We start from the raw sequence: 23,023 nt of genomic DNA on the forward strand, positions 1-23,023 counted from the left end.
AAGACAAAATTACATTCCTTTGAGATATATTAGCATTTTGCCTCTACAGCGTTTATATACAATATCTGCATTGAAATGCATAGTGGTATGAATATAAAGACATTCTACATTACATTTTAACAAAATATTAAGACTATACCAGCATAGTCGAAATCAAATATCACCTTCCATATAGTTCCAGGATAAAAACAAAACTTATTTGAAAAATAATACTGACATTACAGCACATTTCAAAGAACTGGATGGTATCCAAAGGAAACAACCCTGTCCATTCATCCTAAGTGAGTTGAAAGCCTACAGGCTATAGTGTAGAGACATTGCTGCTTAATTCAAGTTTGAAAGAAATAAATGGACCAAAGGCATGCATTACACACAAAAAAAACTAAACATTTCGCAATGTAAACAATATTGTTATTCCTTCTATAGTGAGTCTGGTTCATTGAACAAAATAATCAAGCTGTTCTGAGCACACAAAGAAGAAGAATTATCATAATTCTCAACAACTCCTGATATCTATCTAGAACACAGGTTAATAAATTGTTTAGTGCTTGGATTTATCTAAAGTTAACATTTAACAACAACGCTTAAAAATAATGTCATACAGCTAATAGGAGAGGACAAGTCCAGCAAATCCTCATAAAGCAAGTATAGGCTACTTTACAAAAAAATTATTAAAACAAATTATTTGATGACAGAATATGCATTTCACACATTTGTAACATACAGCATTCTCCAACAAAATATACTTCCCAATTGCTGAAAGCATCAATATATTTTGTCAAAGAAGTAATACATGTCATGAACAGCATCTAAGAATTCACAGATGTTTTTAACAGTGACAATAATTATTGATATCATTGCCCATACCTGTAGGCCTATGTTTTTGAGGCAACATTTCTAAGCTCCCATATACTGTAGGTGCATGTTGATAGAAGTGGTTTCGCCATTAAGATGAGTGAAGTCATTTAGTGTTAGTCAGTATTGGTATTAATAGTAGAGATAGTACCTGTAGTACAGCAATTTGAAAGAATGCAATAGTGGTTCTCATTTGTGAAGAACATTTACGAGTTGGGGATCTGAGAGGATTCCTAAAGTCAGGTTCTGAATATGAGGTGGATAGACACACTATTCAAATCTGTAATGATGTAAGGAAAGTGACTGTTGCACTCTTCAAGTACGACCTACCAGACATCTCATCCATCTGTGGGCTACCTGAAGGAGTGTCTAAAATGTACACTCCTCCGCTTCAGCTTCTCTGGATTGTGGGAGGCCATGTGAGAAAACTCTCGGAAGATGTCGAGGTAAGTAGTGTCTCCTGAAAAGGGATAGGAATGTAACAGAGCATTATCGTCAAGAATTGCATTTGAATTGATCTGGTAAATAACAGTAGGCCTGCCATAAAATAATGTGGAATTTGTGTGAAAAAACATGAAATCGATTGTTCAAAACCTGATACAAAGATTTTTTTTAAATTCAAGTCTAGATAACACATCAGCAGAGGAACAAAACCATAGTCTAGGCACCATGACTCTAGGCTTCACCCAATCTATTACCAAATTATCAAGCTTTACTTTTCTGGTGACCATGGCGACCGCCAGTCAAACTCCTTTCTACCCCGAGAAATTCTCAGCTAGACTAATTTAAAAAAGGAGGGAAGAAGAACATTCCAGTCTGTGGCTGTGTGTATCTATGATTATTTGGTATTTTATGATCAATGGGCAAATGAGCAGCACACCATCTACAGGGGCCAATTCACAGCCCTTTCAAATAAACAGTTGAGAATCGATTTATCAAACAAAATGAAAACATTTTATAAAGCGCTGAAACAAGTGTAAACATTTTTTTTTTAAATATGGGGCAAACTGGATTGACCATAGAAATACTTTTTGAATCCATACTGAGTTGAATGTAGGAGGACAGGTTTTCTAATCTCTGAAAATGTGTGGTATGTTGTTATATCTTCACCCTAGACGTAAGTGGTTGACTCATAAGTGCATTGCCAGTTCAGGTTAATGCAGTTAGTTGTAGTGACAGGGGGAGTGTTAAGTTGTAGTGACAGAGGGAGTGTTATAATAGTGCTATAGAAAGAACAGAAGAAATGAAGCAATAAGCAGCGGGAGAAGTTAGGTGTTGAATGAGTCACATCTTCCATTTATTTTCAGTATTTTCTCATTTTAGAAGACATTAGGAAAAGGAAATTAACATAAAGGTAGTGTAAGTTAATTAAAGATACAGAGTTCACAAACAATATACAAACAACGTACAGAGGTAATTAGTAAAAAAACATTTTTTTTAAAGACAATACAGGAAAGTTTAAATTTGCATGTTTCAAGCGGTAATAATTGTTTAGCCTATTTACAGCATAGCAGTCACCTAGTCAACCTATGGTCTAGTCAATCCACTCACTCCGATACACTGTACTGTACAACATGTAAACCTTTAGTGGCTTGACGCAAATCATTGGCATTTTTTGGTCATAACATTGTTCCCTAGATCTTTCATTGAGTCTAATATAATCTACTACTACTCTTTTTGTCATGTACTGCACAGTAGAAGCCAAAACTAGAATGAAATTGATAGTTTAACAGACATATTCGAAAGTTTTTTTTTTACTGCTTATTTATTTTCTGCTTATAAATTACTTGAAGAACGTAATGTGGTCTTTGGCTTGAAGTAAACTCGAGCAACCCAAACGCAATGTAAAAACATCAGTTGTTACTAGCCTACAGCAAGAACAACTAATGTAATTTCCTGATCAAGATGATTTCAACTCTGGAACATGATGTAAACATGTGGTTAGGTCAGTAAGCAACTGCACAGTATCAAGGTAAACATGGAGGACTGGTCATCCTCTGACTGTGTGTACACAGGCTGTGCTTACATAACGGAGTATTATGTTGGTATTCAGGGGAGCTAGAAAGTTTTACATAGACCAAGCTTTCTCTCCTGTTCTAAATGGCCTGTCAAAGTCAAACTATGCCTGTATGTTATGGGGTAGTCTATCCAATATATCTGGTTCAGTTTGCCAATAGACTACAGATCTAACCTTTACAATGTCTTACTATGTATAGTTGTCATGATTTGGCAGCACATTACACAGTTATCATTACACAATATATCAAATATTAACATACACGGATGAATGAAGTAAACAAAACCAACAGGGCTTTGAAAGACCTGGGCTACAGCAACCCATGCACTATTCAAGCAAGAAACCCAGAACAAATATAATATTGTATAGCCATGATACATCAAACATAAGTCAATGTTTGGCAAACATACAAATACTGTAATACATATTATATTAAAAAGGTCAGTCTCATTGCAGTTTGTAAGGTTTCTATTATAAGATTGTGAGTTGTGGTTGTCTTTTCCAAAAAGAGACATGAAGAAATCATGGTAAAGGTTAAGTGATGTTGTGTGTGAAAGCTCAGGAAAATAAAATTAACAAAATATATCCAGTTTAAAAAAATACCATCTGCATCATATTGTTCAACATAATACAAGAAATACAGCGTATCTGTATTTAAATTATCATTGCACTATTGCTCTAGGGCCTAGAGTCTAGGCAGTTCATAAATGATGGTAAAAACCTACACTAGTAAATTAAAATGCCAAAAATAAATTCAAATCATTATGGGTAGGAAAAGTGCATAATGTTGCTTTAAAATCCATGTAAAAGCTTTACTTTAAAGTGTCTCCACCAAGACAAGTACACATTTATGACATATAATCCATATATCATCCATTCTCAATCACAGTTATTATTTAGCTTCATTGTCACCCCTTCAAATCACCCCTTTTTAAAACAACATGCGTGTACTAAAGAACCACCTCATGCCACAACACAGCTGGAGCAGAATTAATATGTTTGTAATAACTGACTAGATACAAAGACAACGACTTTCAGGCCTTAAAATGAATGTGTTGAATGTCTGCTTTCATAGTCTACTCTTGACAAGACTACCATATGCTGATCTGGTATTCTTATATAAGCAGGTCGGTTGATGATAGTTACAGTGCATTCTGAAAATATTGAGACCCCTTGTCTTTTTCCACATTTTGTTACATTAGAAGCCTTATTCTAAAATGGATTCAATAAATTATTTCCTTCATTAATCTACACACACTACCTCAATGACAAAGCTACATTTGTTTTTTTAGAAATATTAGCAAATGTATTAAAAATAAAAAACAGATACCTTATTTACATCTGTTTTCAGACCCTTTGCTATGAGAATCGAAATTGTGCTCAGGTGCATCCTGTTTCCATTGACCATCGTTGAGATGTTTCTACAACTTCATTGGAGTCCACCTGTGGTAAACTCAATTGATTGGACATGGTTTGGAAAGGCGCACAATTGTTTATATAAATGTCCCATAATTGACATTGCATGTTGAGCAAAAATCAAGCCATGAGGTGGACGGAATTGTCTGTAGAGCTCTGAGGCAGGATTGTGTTGAGGCACATATCTGGGGAAGGGTAGAACAACATTTATGCAGCTTTGAAGGCCTCCATCATTCTTAAATGGAAGAAGGTTGGAACCACCAACACTCTTCCTAGAGCTGGTCGCCCGGCCAAACTGAGCAATTGGGGGAGAAGGACCTTGGTCAAGGAGGTGATCAAAAACCTGATGGTCACTTTGACAGAGCTCCAGAGTTCCTCTGTGGAGCTCAGAACCTTCCAGAAGGACAACCATCTCTGCAGCACTCCACCAATCAGGCCATTATGGTAGAGTGGCCAGACGGAAGCCATTCCGCAGCGAAAGGCACATGACAGCCTGCTTGGAGTTTGCCAAAAGGCACCTAAAGACTCTCAAACCATGAGATACAATATTCTCTGGTATGATGAAACCAAGACTGAACTCTTTGTCCTGAATGCCAAGTGTTACATCTGGAGGAAACCTGGAACCATCCCTATGGTGAAGCATGGTGGTGACAGCCTCATGCTGTGGAGATGTTTTTCAGCGGCAGGGACTGGGAGAATAGTCAGCATCAAGGGAAAGATTGAACAGAGCAAAGTACAGAGAGATCCTTGATGAAAACCTTGATGCTCCAGAGTGCTCAGGATTCAGACTGGGGTGAAGGTTCACCTTCAAACAGGACAACGACTCTAAACAAGACAACAACCCTAAGCAGCTAAGACAACGCAGGAGTGGCTTCGGGACAAGTCTCTGAATGTCCTTGAGTGGCCCAGTCAGAGCCCAGACGAGAACCCGATCAAACATGTCTGGAGAGACCTGAAAATAGCTGTAAAGCAATGCTCCCCATCCAACCTGACAGAGCTTGAGAGGATCTGCAAAGAAGAATGGGAAAAACTCCCCAAATACAGGTGTACCAAGCTTGTAGCGTCATACCCAATAAGACTGTAATCGCTGCCAAAGGTGCTTCAACAAAGTACTCAGTAAAAGTTCTGAATATTTATGTAAATGTGATATTTCCATTTATTTTTTTATATGTTTGCAAAGAATTTAAAAAAACTGCTTTTGCTTTGTCATTATGGGGTATTGTGTGTCGACTGATGAGGGGGAAAAAATACTTTAATACTTTCCGAATGCACTGTAATGTGCAACATATTGGCCGGATCTGGTCTTTGGTTAGGAGCGCACCACCCTACCTTGAAGACCACAAGCAAACACCTCTCCAAATAAATATAGAGCAGCTGAATTAACTTGGCTTGACATGGGTATAAGTAGGATACAGATGGTATAGTAAAGATGATTTAAATGAACTTATGAAGTCATATTAAAAACTTGGTCCCTAACCATTTGTGACAAATGAACTAACTCTTAGCAAATTTAGCCATGAAGTCAACCGTACAGTTTGACATCATGACAGAGTTAATAATACTGACATCCTATACGTTGATGAGCCTGAGGGAATTGTAGTTGGTATATTCTGGTGCCGCCTCGTTTGAAAAACTTTAGTTAGCCAGAGTATTGGCTAGAACACAGACAGCAGCCTGTGGGGAATCTTGACAAAGAAATGTGTGTTTTGGACAATGTTCCTTCCTGTACAAGATTCCACACAGGGCTGCCACAGTCCTGGTATACTATTGGCTTCCCATCCAACCATCATCTGAAGGGAAAGCTTGATTCATTGGACCAGGACTAAGTATTGTGATTGACTTCTAGCAATCAGCTATGTGGAGACAGATAAACTCTTGTATGCATTTCTTATATTGCTGTTCTGTGGAGCTGCTAGTGGGGTATTGACCTGGCTGGCCGAACGGTCCCTCTGACTCCCGCATCTCCTCATTCATCTTGGCCAGTCGCAACCTTTGGGAAGAAAGGGAAGGGGGAGAGAAGGGAAGGAGGGGTCGGACACAAACTGTTAGATGGATTCACTTAAACTTCCCAGAGGTGAGGAGCTACAGTAGATTACCATGCTAACCTTTGGTCATAATATGTATTTTAAAGTATCGTGGGTAGTTGAAGCTGAGTAAGTTGAGGGACAGGGTGTTGTGTCCCACAAACTCACAAAGTGACGATGTCTGCATTGGCTGCCTGCACAGCGATACTCAGAGGGTCCTGTCCATCCTCATCCCTGTCATTCTGCGTGGCTCCTCTCTTCAGGAACAAACACACCTGCCTGTAGAGGGCAGCATGGAGACAGATCAGACGTGAACATGCAGAAGCAAATCTGTACTCAGCATCTTTGTCTTGTTTTCTATCTAACCTGAGGAACAATGTAGAAAATAACTGAACAATAATCAGCTTTGCATGCTACACCATTGTCCATGGAAATGTTCACTTGTGGCTCAAAACAAGACATTGACAATAGTAAGGAAGAGAGAAGCGTTATGCCTTGGCACTACTCACCCTGTGTGTCCCAGATATGTGGCGTGGTGTAGTGGCCCCCTCCCCCTTGCGTCTCTTTGGTTGACGTCAGCTGCATTCTGGAGCAGGAACTCGCAGGCTATCAAGGAGCCCTGGAATAGAACACCAAGGTTCTGAGGCTCTCGCCATGTTGCCAAATAAAGCACAATACAATGTGAGAAAATATTGTGATCATGCATAGACATACTGTATGGATAGATGTATACATTGATGTTTCAACATAATGCGTCCATGTAATTTATTGTGAATGACTAGAACTGCCTTTGCCAGTGTGCCAAGAACACACCTGCCTTTCATTACAATGACTCACCCCAAACACAGCCTGTATGAGTGGGCTCTTGCGATCATCCTCGTCGTTGACGGAGTTGATGTCAGCCCCGTGGGCCAGCGCCTCAGCCATGCCGGGCAGGTTGCGTGCCTGGGAGGCCTTGTAGAGCAGCGCCCCAGGGTGGAGCTCACGCCCATCCTCTGGGTCCGACTGGGTCTCGGTCTCTGGCTCCATCTCAGCCTCTCCGCTAGAGTCCTCTGACACCTCACACTCTGCAAAGAGAGAAGCAGCAGAGTTACAACTAGGATTCAATACAACTTCATTTATGCCCTCAAGGGCAAATAAGGATGAAAATGGCATTTTAATACTAAATATGATGGCTGAACCTATGTTGTACATTTCATTTTCCATCCTATCCATTACAAGTATGTATTTCTCTTCTTACCCTCCTCTGTAACACTGTCCACCACTGAGCCGAACACCAGGATATCTGTGCTGCCGTCTGTGCTGCCGCCCAGGCCACTGTCACTGCTCAGACCTGCAGGGCCAAAAGGAGCCAAGCCAGGGACACGTTAGTCACTGTTGCTTCTAGCTATTTCACTTTGCACACCACAAAGGATTAAAGTATCTATGTGGTTTAGAGTGTAGTGTCTGTATATTAGATGGGTAGGTAACTTACTACGAGGTCCAGATCCTGTGTCGAAGTAAGAGAAGAGATTGTCCAGCTCGTCTGGACAAAACAGTGACTCTCGTCGGAACTTTCTCTCTAGAGCTGAAGCGGCTGTAAAGCACAACGAGGGAATGTTTAAATGTACTGGGTTGTCATTGTCAACGTTTTGTTTAGCACAATTAGGAATATGGATACAAAGAGAAAATGAGGAAGGTATCCTTCCTCTCGCGCCAGGAGAGCTATTAGGGTATGAAGGGGTTAAACCAAGGCCTCATACCTTTTAAAGGGTTAATAAATTGTGTCATGATAAACTGTAAGGTCTCTTAGGAGACCTCTGTGTGTGTGTTAACACCTGTTTTTAGTGTTGTGCCCTTCAGACACTATCAGAAGGCAGAAACCGCCTACGCTCATACTCCTGTCTGGGCCCCACCTGGCTATCTGAGGTTCTGAGAATATGACTGGTTTTCTGAGAACACAAGGCTACCGCATGCCTGATGAATACAGCCACCTGTCAGAAGATGCTTAGACTCGTTCACCTTATTATGACCCGATACTTGTGATGAAAGTTTCAGCCAAACTCACTTCTGAGCTTCTAATTGCTTACAAGATAGTTGCTGCTGTCAGGGGGAGGTTAGATTTATTAAAATGTTGTTGCCAGGGAAACTTACGCAAGGAGGACTGGGGAGGCTATATGAGTTACAGGATGTCTTAGACATTTTGCAGAACCTGGGGAGAGCTATCATATACTGTACTCTGTACCAACTTTTACCTACAATTGTATTACTAAAGGAGAATTGTAATACTTAAACAAAGAGTCTGTGTTTCCTATATATGTTTGATAATTATATAGACCTGATCATCTGTTGAAGAAAATGACCAACAGGTACCTGAGGAGAGGGTGGCAGGGGAGGCGCTGCCCGGCTCCTGACGGTATTTCCGTCGGGTCTTAGGCACTGTGGTGGCGCTGTTGTGTCTCTGCCACTTCTTCACACTCCACCGGTGCTCCGTCTTCCGCCCGCCGTTCACAAGCACCTCGGTGGCCCCCAACCTCTTCAGGAACTTCTTCTCCACATACTTTGATTTGATCCATGCCTCCTTCTCCTGCCTATAAGGGATAATAGGAAATATGCATTCAGTGTTACATACTGTACCAGTGAGGACATTCCCAGTCTAATGAAAATGACTAGATCCCAGTCTCCTTTAGTGAGTAATCGGGATATTCACAGGTGAAACCAGGTAGAGGCATTTAAATGCTGTGTGTGTGGCAGTCCTTACCTGGAACTTGAGGGCCCTGGTTTCTTCAGGCCCTGTGCCTCACATGCTCCCTCATAGATGTGGTTGATGACACTGTTTCCCAGCTCGCACATCAGCTTTAGTAACTCAGGTTCCCATGAGTCCAACATTAGAGAGCGCACCTTGGAGCAGTGAACCCCCAAACTCCTGTAACAGACACATGAGAAGTGACATTTGGAAAGTCTTCAAGCGTTGGCATTTGAATCACGTATGTATTCAAGTTCCATGGCTGGAATTATTACTGGGTAGAATGCATTTTAAGTTAGTGTTGTTGACAACACTAGGCCCATATTGTTTCCTTGCTTTGCTTGTAATAACATTAAGGCAGATGTAACAGGCACAATTGCCTGTTCGTAACAGGCTCCCCTAATAAGCAACACTGGAAGCTCCATGACAGTTCTGTTTTCAAGTTGTCTTATACTGTGACATGGGATGAATAGCTGCAAAATGGGTTTCAAATCACTCGGGCGTTATCCCCAGAGTAGCTGCCCTCAATGTCATGCAAATCACCACTCCACCAACAAAACCCTCTGGTATCCAGGCAACTGCAGTGCGGCATGCCAACAAAAAAAAGACTGCGAGACAGTCTGTGTATTCCTCCTCCTCCTAATGGGAAGGCTTATGTGATTTCATCTCACCACGAGAAGAAGACAGGCTATCTGACAGAAACAGATCATGAATATTTAACAGATGGTCCAGAGGAGGTGGTGATTCCATACTGATAGCATTGATCTTTGCTGCATCTATGCAGTAAACAGTCAACACCACCAACTGCTGAAATGAGGAAAACTTTCCCATCTAGCCTAATGCTAGTGTGTTGCAGCTACAATGTATGCAGTGCTGGAGTGAACCCTAGAGCTATGGTATTAAGGACATTAGAAATAGGAATCGTTATCTTGCTTCGGCCTGATTGCTAATCGGGTGTGGTTCAACAATTACGTACTTTCACCATTTAAAGGGATGCCATTATAGTTTATAAACATAAGTGTCTCAGTTCTGCAGTGCTTATTGTCTAACTCCCATCCTGTTTACTCACGCAATGAGCTCTCCCAATCAAACACAGCCTGATCCAATAAGCGGTGGTAAGCAGCCTAGCCACACAGTAATCCAAGCAGAGGTGTGGCTGAACGTGCCCTATGCTAGCAGATGACATGGTAAGGCTAAGACACCCTTTAGGCCATTGGCACTCTCATATTCTCAGATCCAAGAGACCGGCACATGTTCTAGAACACAGAGTCACAAATGACCCCTCAGTCACCCTGTGGTAGTGCAACTATCTGCAATTACATCCTCCACTGGTTTACAACCACAAGTGCTTTAGGATAGTCCATGGTTCATAATACAGTAGCCTATGTCTAGCCAGTGAAGTATGCCTTTATGTACTCTCTTAAAGATGAGCTAAGCAAGAGACTTTGGGTATGGCTTATGAGACTAGGCTTTACAGATACAGACAGTATCTGGATGCCAGAGCAGGATGCCCTCCATAGAGGCAGACCTTACCTGTGGATGCCGGAGCACTCGATGCAGAGCAGGATGCCCAGGTTGATGGAGGCCCAGTGCGGGTCGGCCTGGCCACAGTCACAGCAATACTCATTGCCCGGGAGACACTGTATACGATGCAGGATGGTCTCCCCCCTGACACTGCGTTCCCGAGGCTCGCTGGCCGAGTCGATACTGCTGACGGAAGGTGAGGCTGTCCTATCCAGACACTATTGGTGGGAAGACAGACATGGTAAACTAAGAGAGGCAAGCATCATTCTCTGAGGCATGACAGTCTTGATTTATCTCACAGGTGATAACTGTATCCCTTCATGCAAACGTATAAGCTTATAAATGACATCTGTCATGATGTAAAATATGTCTAGATTAAAGAAAAGGTAAGAGAATATTAGCATTTGTTTGACAGTTAGGTCTGTAGCTAGATGGACCAACTGACCTCGATGTAGTGGTAGTCTGGGCTCTCCCTGTATGCTGAGGCAATGCTGGCCTGCACTGCTTGGATCCAGGCTAGCCGAAGCTTCTCTGACTCCGCCTGCAGCATACAGCTCCTGTAGAATGGAAAGACAGACCCATATTACAGCACACAGTCTCTCAACAGTACAAAACTATAGCCCCTTGCCCTCTTAGAAGAAGGAGAACACTTTATTTGCCATATTATTGGCCATTTTCTTAAGATTTTACCGAAAGGGATTTACATCAATTTAACTTTAAGTAAAATTCCTTGGAACAAAAGTGAATTTATTTAGTTAATTCCATAATATAAGGGCACTAAGAAGAACATACTTGTTGGGGGAGACAACCTCGAAGCAGAACCTCCTCTCAATGTCCTCACAGGGCTTGACAGAGCACAGCCTGAGGTCCTCCACCACCACCGTCAGGGAATCCTATTGGTCAATAACAGTGAAAAGGGCCCGGTCAGTCAATCAGTTGAATTATTCATCATACCAACATTATGCCCACTGTGTCCTTGAGTGAGATGTGTTGTTTGGATTTCAAAGTCCCTCAGTTGACCACCTTTTCCTACTTAATCCAATGTGCTGAAGCTCATACGGGTACACTGACGCTCACATTCTATATCCCACTATGGATTGATGTGAGGGTCTATATGAGAGCGTAGGAAGAGTCTTTTGGGACAGGACTCTGAGGAGTAATATGCTATCCTATAACAGTCCTCTGCCCTAATGCAGTCAGTGTTGACAGAGGGAGTGTTGTATTTCGCCAATATAGATCACAGTGACTTTCAGAGGAGCTCTATACCCCATTAAAGTTGTACGAAACCCCCCCCCCCCCAGGGACCCTGACTAAGATGCTAGCTAGTGGATATGTGGACTTGCCTTCAGCTTCTTCTGATAGACCAGCTGACTGTTCTGGATGGAGAACCACCGCCTGAGAGAGAGAGAGAAATTAATAAAACATGCATGTTAAATGGATATCCTTCTTCCATTAGAAGGTGCTGACCTGCCGAGTTGAAATAATGTCACTCTCTACTCTTTAGCCACCACAGTGGTCGGGATGAGTTAAAGCGCATGTGAATGAGCTCTTCCTTTCCCTTGAGCTGCACTATATAGCAGAGAGTAATTCACAACACGTGTGGTTTGGCTCACATCTAACCTCTTTAGAGGGCTGCACTGTCAGGAAACAAGACAAATGGAGTAATACATTGTAACGCCCTAGTAGAGAGCATCAGTGGGAGAACCGCCTAAGGGGAGAAATAATGTTCTCATGGATCGAGTGTTTCCACAGGCAGTAAACTATTCCCCACGACGTGAAGTCAATGCTAGCAAGTATGACCAAGTATGGTTTCCTAGGGAACAGAATACTTACTGAAATAATTTGGGATAAGTATTTATTTAGTTCGCTATGGTATGTCTACAGAAAATCCTCAAAACATTCCATTGTCAAGATAGAATTAAAATCAAAATGCTTTGACCACAATACACTAATATAGTATGCTTCAAAGCTAGAGTGTAGCTGGCTTATGGAGAGTTACTGATCAGTTGTCTACTTACCTGTTCCACGTCTTAAAGGCATTGCTGGCTCTCTTAAACAGGTACCCCTCCATCACCACGCCATTGGGCGCGTCCACGTTGAACAACTCTGCCTTCGAGTCGTCATACGAGAAGTCCTGTCAGAGAAGAGAGAGTGAAGTTAACCCTGTTGTTCATGCTACCACTTACCATAGGAAGAAGAAGTTCAGTGTGACTAATAATGTCCCCGTCAATGAGGGGACATATAGGAGATTGGAGATTCTCTGTCTTGAACTACTCTGGGCAAAAATATAAGTGCAACATGTGAAGTGTTGGTCTCATTTTTCATGAGCTGAAAAAAAACATCCCTGTCAGTGAGCATTTCTCCTTTGCCAAGAACAATTCATCCACCTGACAGGTGTGGCATATCAAGAATCTGATTAAACAGCATGATCATTACACAGGTGCATCTTGTGCTGGGGACAATAAAAGGCACTCTAAAATGTGCAGTTTTGTCACACAACATAATGCCACAGATGTTTCAAGTTTGAGGGAGTGTGCAATTGGCATGCTGACTATAGGAATGTCCACTAGAGCTTTTGCCAGATTATTTTATGTACATTTTTCAACCATAAACTGCCTCCAAAGTCATTTTAGAGAATACGTCCACGTGTATGGCATCGTGTGGACAAGCAGTTTGTTGATGTCAACATTGTGAATAGTGACCCGTGGTGGCGGTGGGGTTATGGTATGGGCAGGCATAACCTACGGACAACGGACACAATTGCATTTTATCAATGCCAATTTTTATGGACAGAGGTACCATGACGAGATCCTGAGGCCCATTGTCGTGCCATTCATCTGCTTCCATCACCTAGTGTCAACATGATAATGCACGGCCCCATGTTACAAGGATCTGCACATAATTTCTGGAAGCTGAAAATGTTCCAGTTCTTCCATGGCCTCAACAGACAGACTCAACAGACATGTGACCAATTGAGCATGTTGGGGTGCTCTGGATCGATCTGTACGACAGTGTGTTCCAGTTCCTGCCAATATCCAGCAACTTCGAACAGCCATTGAAGGGGAGTGGGACAACATTCCACAGGACACAATCAACATCCTGATCAACTCTATGAGAAGGAGATGTGTCACGCTGCACGAGGGAAATGGTGTCACACCAGATACTGATCCACGCCCCTACGCCCCTTTTTAAGGTATCTCTGTGACAAGCAGATGCATATCTGTATTCCCTGTATTCATGTGAAATCCATAGATTAGGACCTAATTAATTAATTTTAGTTCACTGATTTCCTTATATGAACTGTAACTCAGTAAAATCTTTGAAATTGTTGCATGTTGCGTTTATTCTTGTTCAGTATATATATGACGATCTACCTAAATTACCTCGTACCCCTGCACGTTGACTCCTTACAGGTGCTCTGTGTATATAGTCAGGTTATCGTTAATCATTGTGTATTTATTATTTATTCCTTGTACTACTATTTTTCTATTATTTCTCTATTTTCCTTCTCTCTGTATTATTGGGAAGGGCCCGTTAGTAAGCATTTAACTGTCTACACCTGTTGTTTACGAAGCATGTGACAAATACAATTTGATTTGATCACATCAAATCAGGATATACTGTAAGCCTTCCTTGCAAGATGCATAAATGGGCAGTCATGTAAACACAATCAAGTGTGTGCACATGTATGTGATGTGAAAAGCGCGCCTGCACCCTCACCCAGTGATTCGCTGTGCCCTTTAGGAACTCACATCTGCAAAGTCTACTGTGACGCAAACGGTTGCGTAACCATCTTCTGATTCAAGAAAACCTTTATTACCCAATACACTTTTCACAGTGTCTTCATTTACACCAAACACTGCCCTCCTTGAACAAATAAAGACAGCTAAATCAGTGTCCTGGTGCTGTCAGTTTTCTAGTCTAACCTGAATCACTATACCCTAATCAAACCTGGTTAAACTTGGTTCAATTTAGAGAGCAGCAGCTATGATGAGCATCATTCTAGAGATAATCATTCTAGAAATGTTATTGGATTTCATTAGGATCTCTTTTAGTCCTCATTTTAACTAATCTTCCAAGAGTCCTTAAACATGAAAATACAATTTATAATATGATCACATTTTCACATATAACACACTGTTACAAACAGACATAATACACTGACAAATTGACCAGAAAAATACTCTTAATGGTCTGAAAAGATAGATTGAATCCTTTATCTACCATAACCAGAATTCTCCGGTTGGAACATTATTGATGTTTTATGTTAAAAACATCCTAAAGATTAATTCCATACATCGTTTGACTTGTTTCTACGACATGTAACGGAACTTTTCGAGTTTTTGTCTGGACGTAGTGCTCGCGCCTCATGAAGATGGATTACTGGGCTGAACACGCTAACAACAAGTGGCTATTTGGACATAAATGATTGACTTTATGGAACAAATCAGTAATTTATTGTCGAACTGGGACATTTAAAAAAAACGTTACGTAAAAAACAATCTGAGCGCCGTACTCAGATTATGTTTTTTCCGTAACGTTTTTTTGAAATCTGACACACCGGTTGCATTAAGGAGAAGTCTATCTTTAATTCTGTGAATAACACTTGTATCTTTTATTAATGTTTATTATGAGTATTTCTGCAAAATCACCTGATGTTTTGGAATCAAAACATCACTGCACGTATCGCGCCAATGTAAACTGAGATTTTTGGATATAAATATGCACATTATCGAACAAAACATACATGTAGTGTGTAATATGATGTCCGATGAGTGTCATCTGATGAAGATCATCAAAGGTTAGTGATTAATTTGATCTATATTTCTGCTTTTTGTGACTCCTATCTTTGGCTGGGAAAATGGCTGTGTTTTTTTGATTTGGCTCTGACCTAACATAATCATATGTTGTGCTTTCGCTGTAAAGCCTTTTCGAAATCGGACATGATGGGTTAGATTAACAAGAAGTTTATTTCATTTACTGTATTGGACTTGTTAATGTGTGAAAATTACATATTTCTAAAAATAATTTTTCGAATTTCGCGCACTGCCTTTTCAGCAGAATGTTCCGCTAGCGTAACGCCTGCCCTAGAAAGGTTATTGATAAGGCCAAGTATTCGGATGCTATAGACAGAAGTTGGCAGATTGGCTGAACCGACTTCAGATGAGTCCCAAGATGCTTTTAGGGGTCATAGAGCAAAACAGAGTACATCCTTGTGTTCGTGAGTCTCATCTTTCCATAGAGGGTCATAGGTTTTAGGCCAAACCGTTCAGACACTACAGCCGATTTTGTGAGAAGACCAATTTTTGGGATATCTCATGGTCTGACAAACACCAGTCTAGCTCTGTCACCTTTCACCGCAGTTACGGAACTGCGACATCGGCTGATGCGGTAGATTGAGACGCATCCAGCACAAAAAATGGATATCTCTAGCTTAAACTGACAGATTTTTATGGGGAATTTGTATTATGATAATTAGATTTTCAAGGGGGAGCGGACATCGGCTCTAGTTAATATCCATTTCCCCATAGTAGGTTGTACCGAAGTTGACTGACTGAAAGAGAATGTAACGTTATGTCTGTAGCTACTGTTCCCTGAAGGAGGGAAACGAGGGAAGGTGGTGCTTCCAGCAAGGTGAGGATTTCATTGGCAATTGTCAGGCGTGATTGTAGATCCTTTAACAGAAGTCACAAGAGTGCAACTCCCCATAGTATGTCGTACCTTGTTTCCCTCCTTCAGGGAACGGTAGTTATAGTCATAATGTTACGTTTCCTTGATCCGGCCTTTGGCATTCTAGTTGTCAATTTGTTGAGGTAATCTGAAGAGATTTCATCCCGTACTTCCTGAAATACCTCCCACAAGTTGGATTGGCTTGATGGGAACTTTTACGTACCATATGGTCAAGCTGCTCCCACAACAGCTCCATAGGGTTGCGATCCGGTGACTGTACTGGCCACTCCAGCTGACTGCTTCTTCCCTAAATAATTATTGCATAGTTTGGAACTGTGCTTTGGGTCAATGTACTGTTGTAGGGGGATATTGGCCCCAATTAAATGGCGTCCACAGGGTATCACATGGCAATGCAAAATGGAGTGATAGCCTTCCTTCTTCAAGATCCCTTCTACCATGTACAAATCTCCCACTTTACCACCACCAAAGCACCCCCAGACTGTCTTGTTTTGCACACTTTGTACAAAATAATATAATAAATTACGACAGGATATTTCTTAACGTAGCTCTTTATTAGCTAGCTATAACTGGCAGGTTCACGTGTCTCATGCCATGATCAACTGACCATGACCTCACCACCTGGATGGTCTTAACCAATCATAGCCCAGTATGATGCGGCGGTAAAATGCATCCAATTACAATTCAGTATGTTTACACATATGAATATTACATCCCCTTCTTTTAAAACAAACTAAAAATGTTTTACATTTCTAAGCGTTTCTTTTGAATGCATGCTCTGTAGTTTGAACTCAAGGTAAGTAACCATTTATACTGCACCAACTGAATCAACATAAGACTCTGAAACAATGATTCACCATACTGTTACTTTTAGAACAAAGGATTCTCACCAACTCAGTTTTCACTGTAGCAATGGCACCTTAACATTTCAAACAAATACAATACTAAAGCATTTCAAGTCAACTTTTCAATAACACTTTTGCAGTCAGGAACTGTTTTAGGGCATCAATCTGCCTACACCCTTTGACATTTCACAGGTCTGGGACAGCTCTGGCTTGACATCTCTTCCTGACCTTGTGTGATATGATTCTGAGCATGCTTCTGTGTCAGTCAACAGTTCTTGTGGTGTTGCAGGTAAGTATGGTGTATGTTGTGCTGTGTGTGTGTTTTAGTCCATCACGTTCTCTTTCAGGGGAACAGTTCATCTCATCAGTGTATTGTTCTTTTGTGTTCAGTAGGTGACGACGATTGCGGCGGTACACCGGTCCTTCTGCGGTGGGGACGTGATATGAACGTTCAGTGTCAGCTGGCTGGATGACGACTGCTGGCTTCTAGTGGCCATGCTCCTGGATTCTAACTGACTCTACGTCGATCAGTGGTGGCAGTGGTCGAGCTGACCTGTCGTAGTAGCGCTTTTGTTGTTGTTGTCTCTGTGCATGTTCTTCATGCATTTCCTTGTAGCTGTAATGTGGGCTTGTGGTGACGTGTGAACTCACATGCTTTTGTGAAGGATTCAAACTCATTTGATTTCTAACAGGGGCCATTGTCAGATATTAAAGTCTCTACAATGCCATGCCTGGCAAAGATTGCTTTCAGCTTGTGCATCACAGCTGTAGATGTGGTGCTTTGAAGCTTGTCGAGTTCGAAGTATCTGCTGTAGTAGTCCACTGTCGCAATGTAGTACTCGTTGTTTCAAGTGAATAGATTGGTTGCCACGATCTGGCAGGGTCGGTCTGGGATACAGTGAGGTAACATTGGCTCTTTGGTGGTTGAGGGGCATCGTTCAAGACAGGTGGAGCATTTACCAACAATGTCCTCTATTTGTTTGCACATTCTGGGCCAAAACAAAATGTCATGTGCTCTCTGTTTGCACTCTTCCACTTTTCCATGCCATGTGTCCAGCATGGATCTTTGTCAAAATCTCTTCTCAGAGATTGGTAGGAATGATGATTTTCTCTCCTTTGAAAATAATTCTGTTGATATGTGATAGTTCATGACGATGGTTCCAGAACTCTGAGATGCTCTGAGGGCATTTTCTCCTCTCCTCAGGCCATCTATCCTGTATGACTTTCCTCAGCTGTGTGAGTTGTGAGTCCTTTTCTGTTTCTGCTCATATCTCCTTCAGTTGTGTCACTAACTGGTAAGTTGATGTACACAGTGTGCACTTGCATGTCTTCACTGAGGATGCTGTCCTTGTAGGTAAGAAACTTCCTGGAGAGTGTGTCTGCGACAGGCATGTCTTTGCCTGGACAGGGAGTGATTGTGAAGCTGTATTTTTGTAGTTGAATGATCATTCTCCGTAGCCTTGGCGGGGCTGCAGCTAGCAGTTTCCTCATGATTGACTCGAGGGGCTTGTGGTCGGATTCCACAATGACTTGTCGTCCATAAACGTACTGATGGAAAAGCTTACATCCGAACAGAATGGCGTAGAGCTCCTTTTTGATTTGAGCGTAGTTGATTTCAGTCTGTGAGAGATTTGGAAGCGTAGCCAATGGGCTTTCCTTCTTCCTTTTTATCCATTATTTTACCAGGTAATTTGACTGAGAACACATTCTCATTTACAGCAACAACCTGGGGAATAGTTACAGGGGAAAGGAGGGGGATGAATGAGCCAATTGTAAACTGAGGATTATTAGGTGACCGTGATGGTTTGGAGGGCCAGATTGGGAATTTAGCCAGGACACCGGGGTTAACACCCCTACGATAAGTGCCATGGGATCTTTAATGACCTCAGAGAGTCAGGACACCCGTTTAATGTCCCATCCGAAAGACAGCACCCTACACAGGGCAGTGTCCCCAATCACTGGGGCATTGGGATATTTTTTAGACCAGAGGAAAGAGTGCCTCCTACTGGCCCTCCAACACCACTTTCAGCAGCATCTGGTCTCCCATCCAGGGACTGACCAGGACCAACCCTGCTTAGCTTCAAAAGCAAGCCCGCAGTGGTATGCAGGGTGGTATGCTGCTGGCATTAACTACTTCTTGCAGTAGCACTGCCCCTAGTCCATACGTCGACACATCCCCTTGGAGTCTGAGTTCTTGGTTGGGGTCGTAGTAGGCAAGGATTGGTCCTGGTTCTCTCGTGATCAAGTCTTTCACTTTCTGGAAAGCAATGTCATGTTGCTTGTCCCAGAGAAACTCACTGGACTGCTTTAGCAGCTGATGCAGGGGTGCAATAGCATTGAAGAGGCTGGGTGCGAACTTGGCTAAGTAGTTGACCATGCCAAGCACTGTTTCCAGCTCTGCGCAGTTCTTTGGTGGCTCCATTTCTTTTATGGCTGAGATATTCTGTGGATCTGGCTTGATTCCATTCACTGTGAGAAGATGTCCGAATTAGCTGACCTCTGTAGCGCCGACTGTGCTCTTCTTGGGGTTGAGCCGGACTCCTCTCTCGCGGGACCTTTGCAGCATCGTTAAGAGGTTTCTGTCGTGTTCCTCTTTGGTTCGACCATAGACATGGATGTCGTCCACAATTGCCACAACTCCTTCGAGGCCTTCGTACACTTCGTTGATCTTTCGCTGAAACTCATCTTGGGCTGAGATAATCCCAAAAGGCAGGCGACGGAACCTGTAGTGTCCAAACGGAGTGTTGAAAATTGTGAGCTTAGATGACTCTTCTGTGAGCTTGACAGCCCAGTAGTCTGATCTGGCGTCCATGACAGTGAAGTAGCGTGCTCCTGCTAGCTTGTGTGTGATGCTATCTAGTGTCGGTAAAGGGTAATGGGGGGTGTTTGATACTCTGAGCTTGCCTGTGCGTGCTTTCTCCACCACCACTAGCGCGTTTACCCAACCTGTCACTTCTGTAACCTTGGTGACTATGTCAGATTGCTCCATGCTCAACAACTCTTTTTTCAGACGGGTGCAGCAGAGAGCAAGGGGACTCTTTCTCGGTGAGTAGACCACAGGGGTTGCGTCTGGGTCAAGGAGAATGGTACATTCTCCTGGGAATAGTCCTATTCCTGTAAAAACATCAGCAAACTCCTCCATTACATTTTCTCTCCTGGTGCTGTCTCTGATAAAACTAGGTCGATGAGGTCCATGCTTTAAGACCTAGCAATGCAGGTGCTTGAGTGTCAACAATGTAAAATTCCAACACCTTGTCACTTTCCTTGTATTTGCATTTGAAAGTGCATGTGCCTTTTACTGGGAGCTGTTCACCACCATAACCAGTCAGTCAAATCAAATCAAATTTTATTGGTCACATACACATGGTTAGCAGACTGCTCGTGGAGGGCTGTAGCTCGCGCTCAGATGTCGAGCTGCAGTACTTATTCAGAGGAATAATGTTTACTTGTGCACCAGTGTCTGCTCTGTGCCTTGTGTTCCTATCTAAATGTCAGCAAAGGCGTGCTCTGCTCTGATATTTGATTTTTCTGTGTCACTGAATCAATAAACAGTTCCTCAGCATTTGACTCTGACTGACATTTCATCTTCAATCACTGCGTGTACTGTTTCTCCATGGTAAGATCTGCACACTTTTGCAAAGTGATTCCATTTTCCACATTTTATAAGGGCAAAATGCGAGACCCAAATGCAGACACAGGAGGCAGATGGTTGAGCTCCGATATTTATTTTAGCAAAAGGGGTAGGCAAAAGGCAGGACGGGTACAGGTGATGGTTCATAAACCAGGTCAGAGTCCAAAAGGTACAAGACGATAGGCAGGCTCGAGGTCAGGGGCAGGCAGAGTGGTCAGGCAGGCGGGCTCAGAGTCAGGACAGGCAAGGGTCAAAACCAGGAGGGCGAGAAAAGGGAGTTAAAGCAGGAGCTGAGACACACAAACGCTGATTGACTTGACAAACAAGACGAACTGGCACAGAAAGACAGGAAACCCAGGGATACAGAGGCGCACAACCTTCCAATTTATTATATTTAAAATGGTTTAAAAGTATTGTTTGAATTTATATATTGTAAGGTTTCTGGTTTGCTCAGATAAATTATTACATTTCTTTATTGCTCTAAATCGACATGTTATTTTGCCTATTTTTCTTTTTGGTCTGGATAGATGGTGGACTATATTCCTAGTATTTACTCAATGTTTGTCTCTTGTCAACGGAATACTGTTGTGAATATAGTTTGGCCGTCAGGTTTTCTTCCAGAATGGTCCTGTATTTGGCTCCATTCATCTTCCCATCAATTTTAACCATCTTCCCTGTCCCTGCTGAAGAAAAGCAGGCCCAAACCATGATGCTGCCACCACCATGTTTGACAGTGGGGATGGTGTGGTCAGGGTGATGAGCTGTGTTGCTTTTACGCCAAACATAACGTTTTGCATTGTTGCCAAAAAGTTCAATTTTGGTTTCATCTGACCAGAGCACCTTCTTCCACATGTTTGGTGTGTCTCCCAGGTGGCTTGTGGCAAACTTTAAACAACACTTTTTATGGATATCTTTAAGAAATGGCTTTCTTCTTGCCACTCTTCCATAAAGGCCAGATTTGTGCAATATACGACTGATTGTTGTCCTATGGACAGAGTCTCCCACCTCAGCTGTAGATCTCTGCAGTTCATCCAGAGTGATCATGGGCCTCTTGGCTGCATCTCTGATCAGTCCTCTCCTTGTATGAGCTGAAAGTTTAGAGGGACGGCCAGGTCTTGGTAGATTTGCAGTGGTCTGATACTCCTTCCATTTCAATATTATTGCTTGCACTGTGCTCCTTGGGATGTTTAAAGCTTGGGAAATCTTTTTGTATCCAAATCCGGCTTTAAACTTCTTCAGAACAGTATCTCGGACCTGCCTGGTGTGTTCCTTGTTCTTCATGATGCTCTCTGCACTTTTAACGGACCTCTGAGACTATCAAAGTGCAGGTGCATTTATACGGAGACTTGATTACACACAGGTGGATTGTATTTATCATCATTAGTCATTTAGGTCAACATTGGATCATTCAGAGATCCACACTGAACTTCTGGAGAGAGTTTGCTGCACTGAAAGTAAAGGGGCTGAATAATTTTGCACGCCCAATTTTTCAGTTTTTGATTTGTTAAAAAAGTTTGAAATATCCAATAAATGTAGTTCCACTTCATGATTGTGTCCCACTTGTTGATGAATCTTCACAAAAAAATACAGTTTTATATCTTTATGTTTGAAGCCTGAAATGTGGCAAAAGGTCGCAAAGTTCAAGGGGGCCGAATACTTTCGCAAGGCACTGTACATTAACCTGAGCTATAATGCAACCCTTTCCTTGTCAAGTGGAGATCAATAGAGCATGTATTCATTTTAGTTGAAGTTACTACGACACACAAACTCAGATTTTAACATTGGATTAGCCAGGGAGTTACTCTAGAGTCCCGATACAGTTGCCTGTTGAGGTAAAAAAGTATCCTTCACCGATCAGACTTGCTGATTCAGGCAACGCTTTTCCTTTATGATGGAATACAGTATTTTCTCCTGTCATTGATCTCGGTGGGGAAGTGATCATTCATTCCAAAATCAGGGTTTCTGATATCTCTGCCCCTGCTCTTTGCCATTCCCTTGTGCTTAAAATATTAAAAACATGCAATAATAGCCCGTGTCCTATTCCCAGAGGCCTTACCCATTCTACGGACTCTGGAGGAAGTGACATTATGTACGACATCAGTGGGCAGTTTCAGTTGAGTTGACATAAGATCTCGAACGGTGTCTGCTGTTGTCATTCTCCGGTACCCTTGAAAAGATTAGATTGTCCCACATTGATCGGCACTGTACATCAAGGAAAGATTTTTAAAGTTGTTTGTTCTCCCTTTTCACCACCTCCACCTTGCTATGAAGAGTCTACAGTACCTTTCAGCGCTGTGT

General features: G+C 42.2%; 1 protein-coding gene across 1 annotated transcript in view; it reads right to left on the bottom strand.

Annotated features, from left to right (window-relative positions):
• Positions 1–1,239: 1,239 nt before the first annotated feature.
• LOC135504123 (arf-GAP with coiled-coil, ANK repeat and PH domain-containing protein 3-like) overlaps positions 1,240–23,023 on the bottom strand; it is a 101,997-nt gene continuing 80,213 nt past the window's right edge. Inside the window, exons 11-23 of the mRNA XM_064922430.1 lie at positions 12,580–12,695; positions 11,905–11,956; positions 11,354–11,454; positions 11,007–11,118; positions 10,571–10,779; positions 9,053–9,217; positions 8,665–8,882; positions 7,786–7,888; positions 7,553–7,653; positions 7,150–7,379; positions 6,822–6,931; positions 6,481–6,591; positions 1,240–6,278 (exon numbers count right to left, since the gene is read on the bottom strand). Of these exons, the coding sequence (XP_064778502.1) occupies positions 6,131–6,278; positions 6,481–6,591; positions 6,822–6,931; positions 7,150–7,379; positions 7,553–7,653; positions 7,786–7,888; positions 8,665–8,882; positions 9,053–9,217; positions 10,571–10,779; positions 11,007–11,118; positions 11,354–11,454; positions 11,905–11,956; positions 12,580–12,695 (1,776 nt within the window). The 3' untranslated portion in view covers positions 1,240–6,130. The remainder of the gene's footprint in view (positions 6,279–6,480; positions 6,592–6,821; positions 6,932–7,149; positions 7,380–7,552; positions 7,654–7,785; positions 7,889–8,664; positions 8,883–9,052; positions 9,218–10,570; positions 10,780–11,006; positions 11,119–11,353; positions 11,455–11,904; positions 11,957–12,579; positions 12,696–23,023) is intronic.

This window comes from Oncorhynchus masou, chromosome 18, assembly GCF_036934945.1.
Source record: "Oncorhynchus masou masou isolate Uvic2021 chromosome 18, UVic_Omas_1.1, whole genome shotgun sequence".
In the NCBI taxonomy this organism is placed as follows: domain Eukaryota; kingdom Metazoa; phylum Chordata; class Actinopteri; order Salmoniformes; family Salmonidae; genus Oncorhynchus; species Oncorhynchus masou.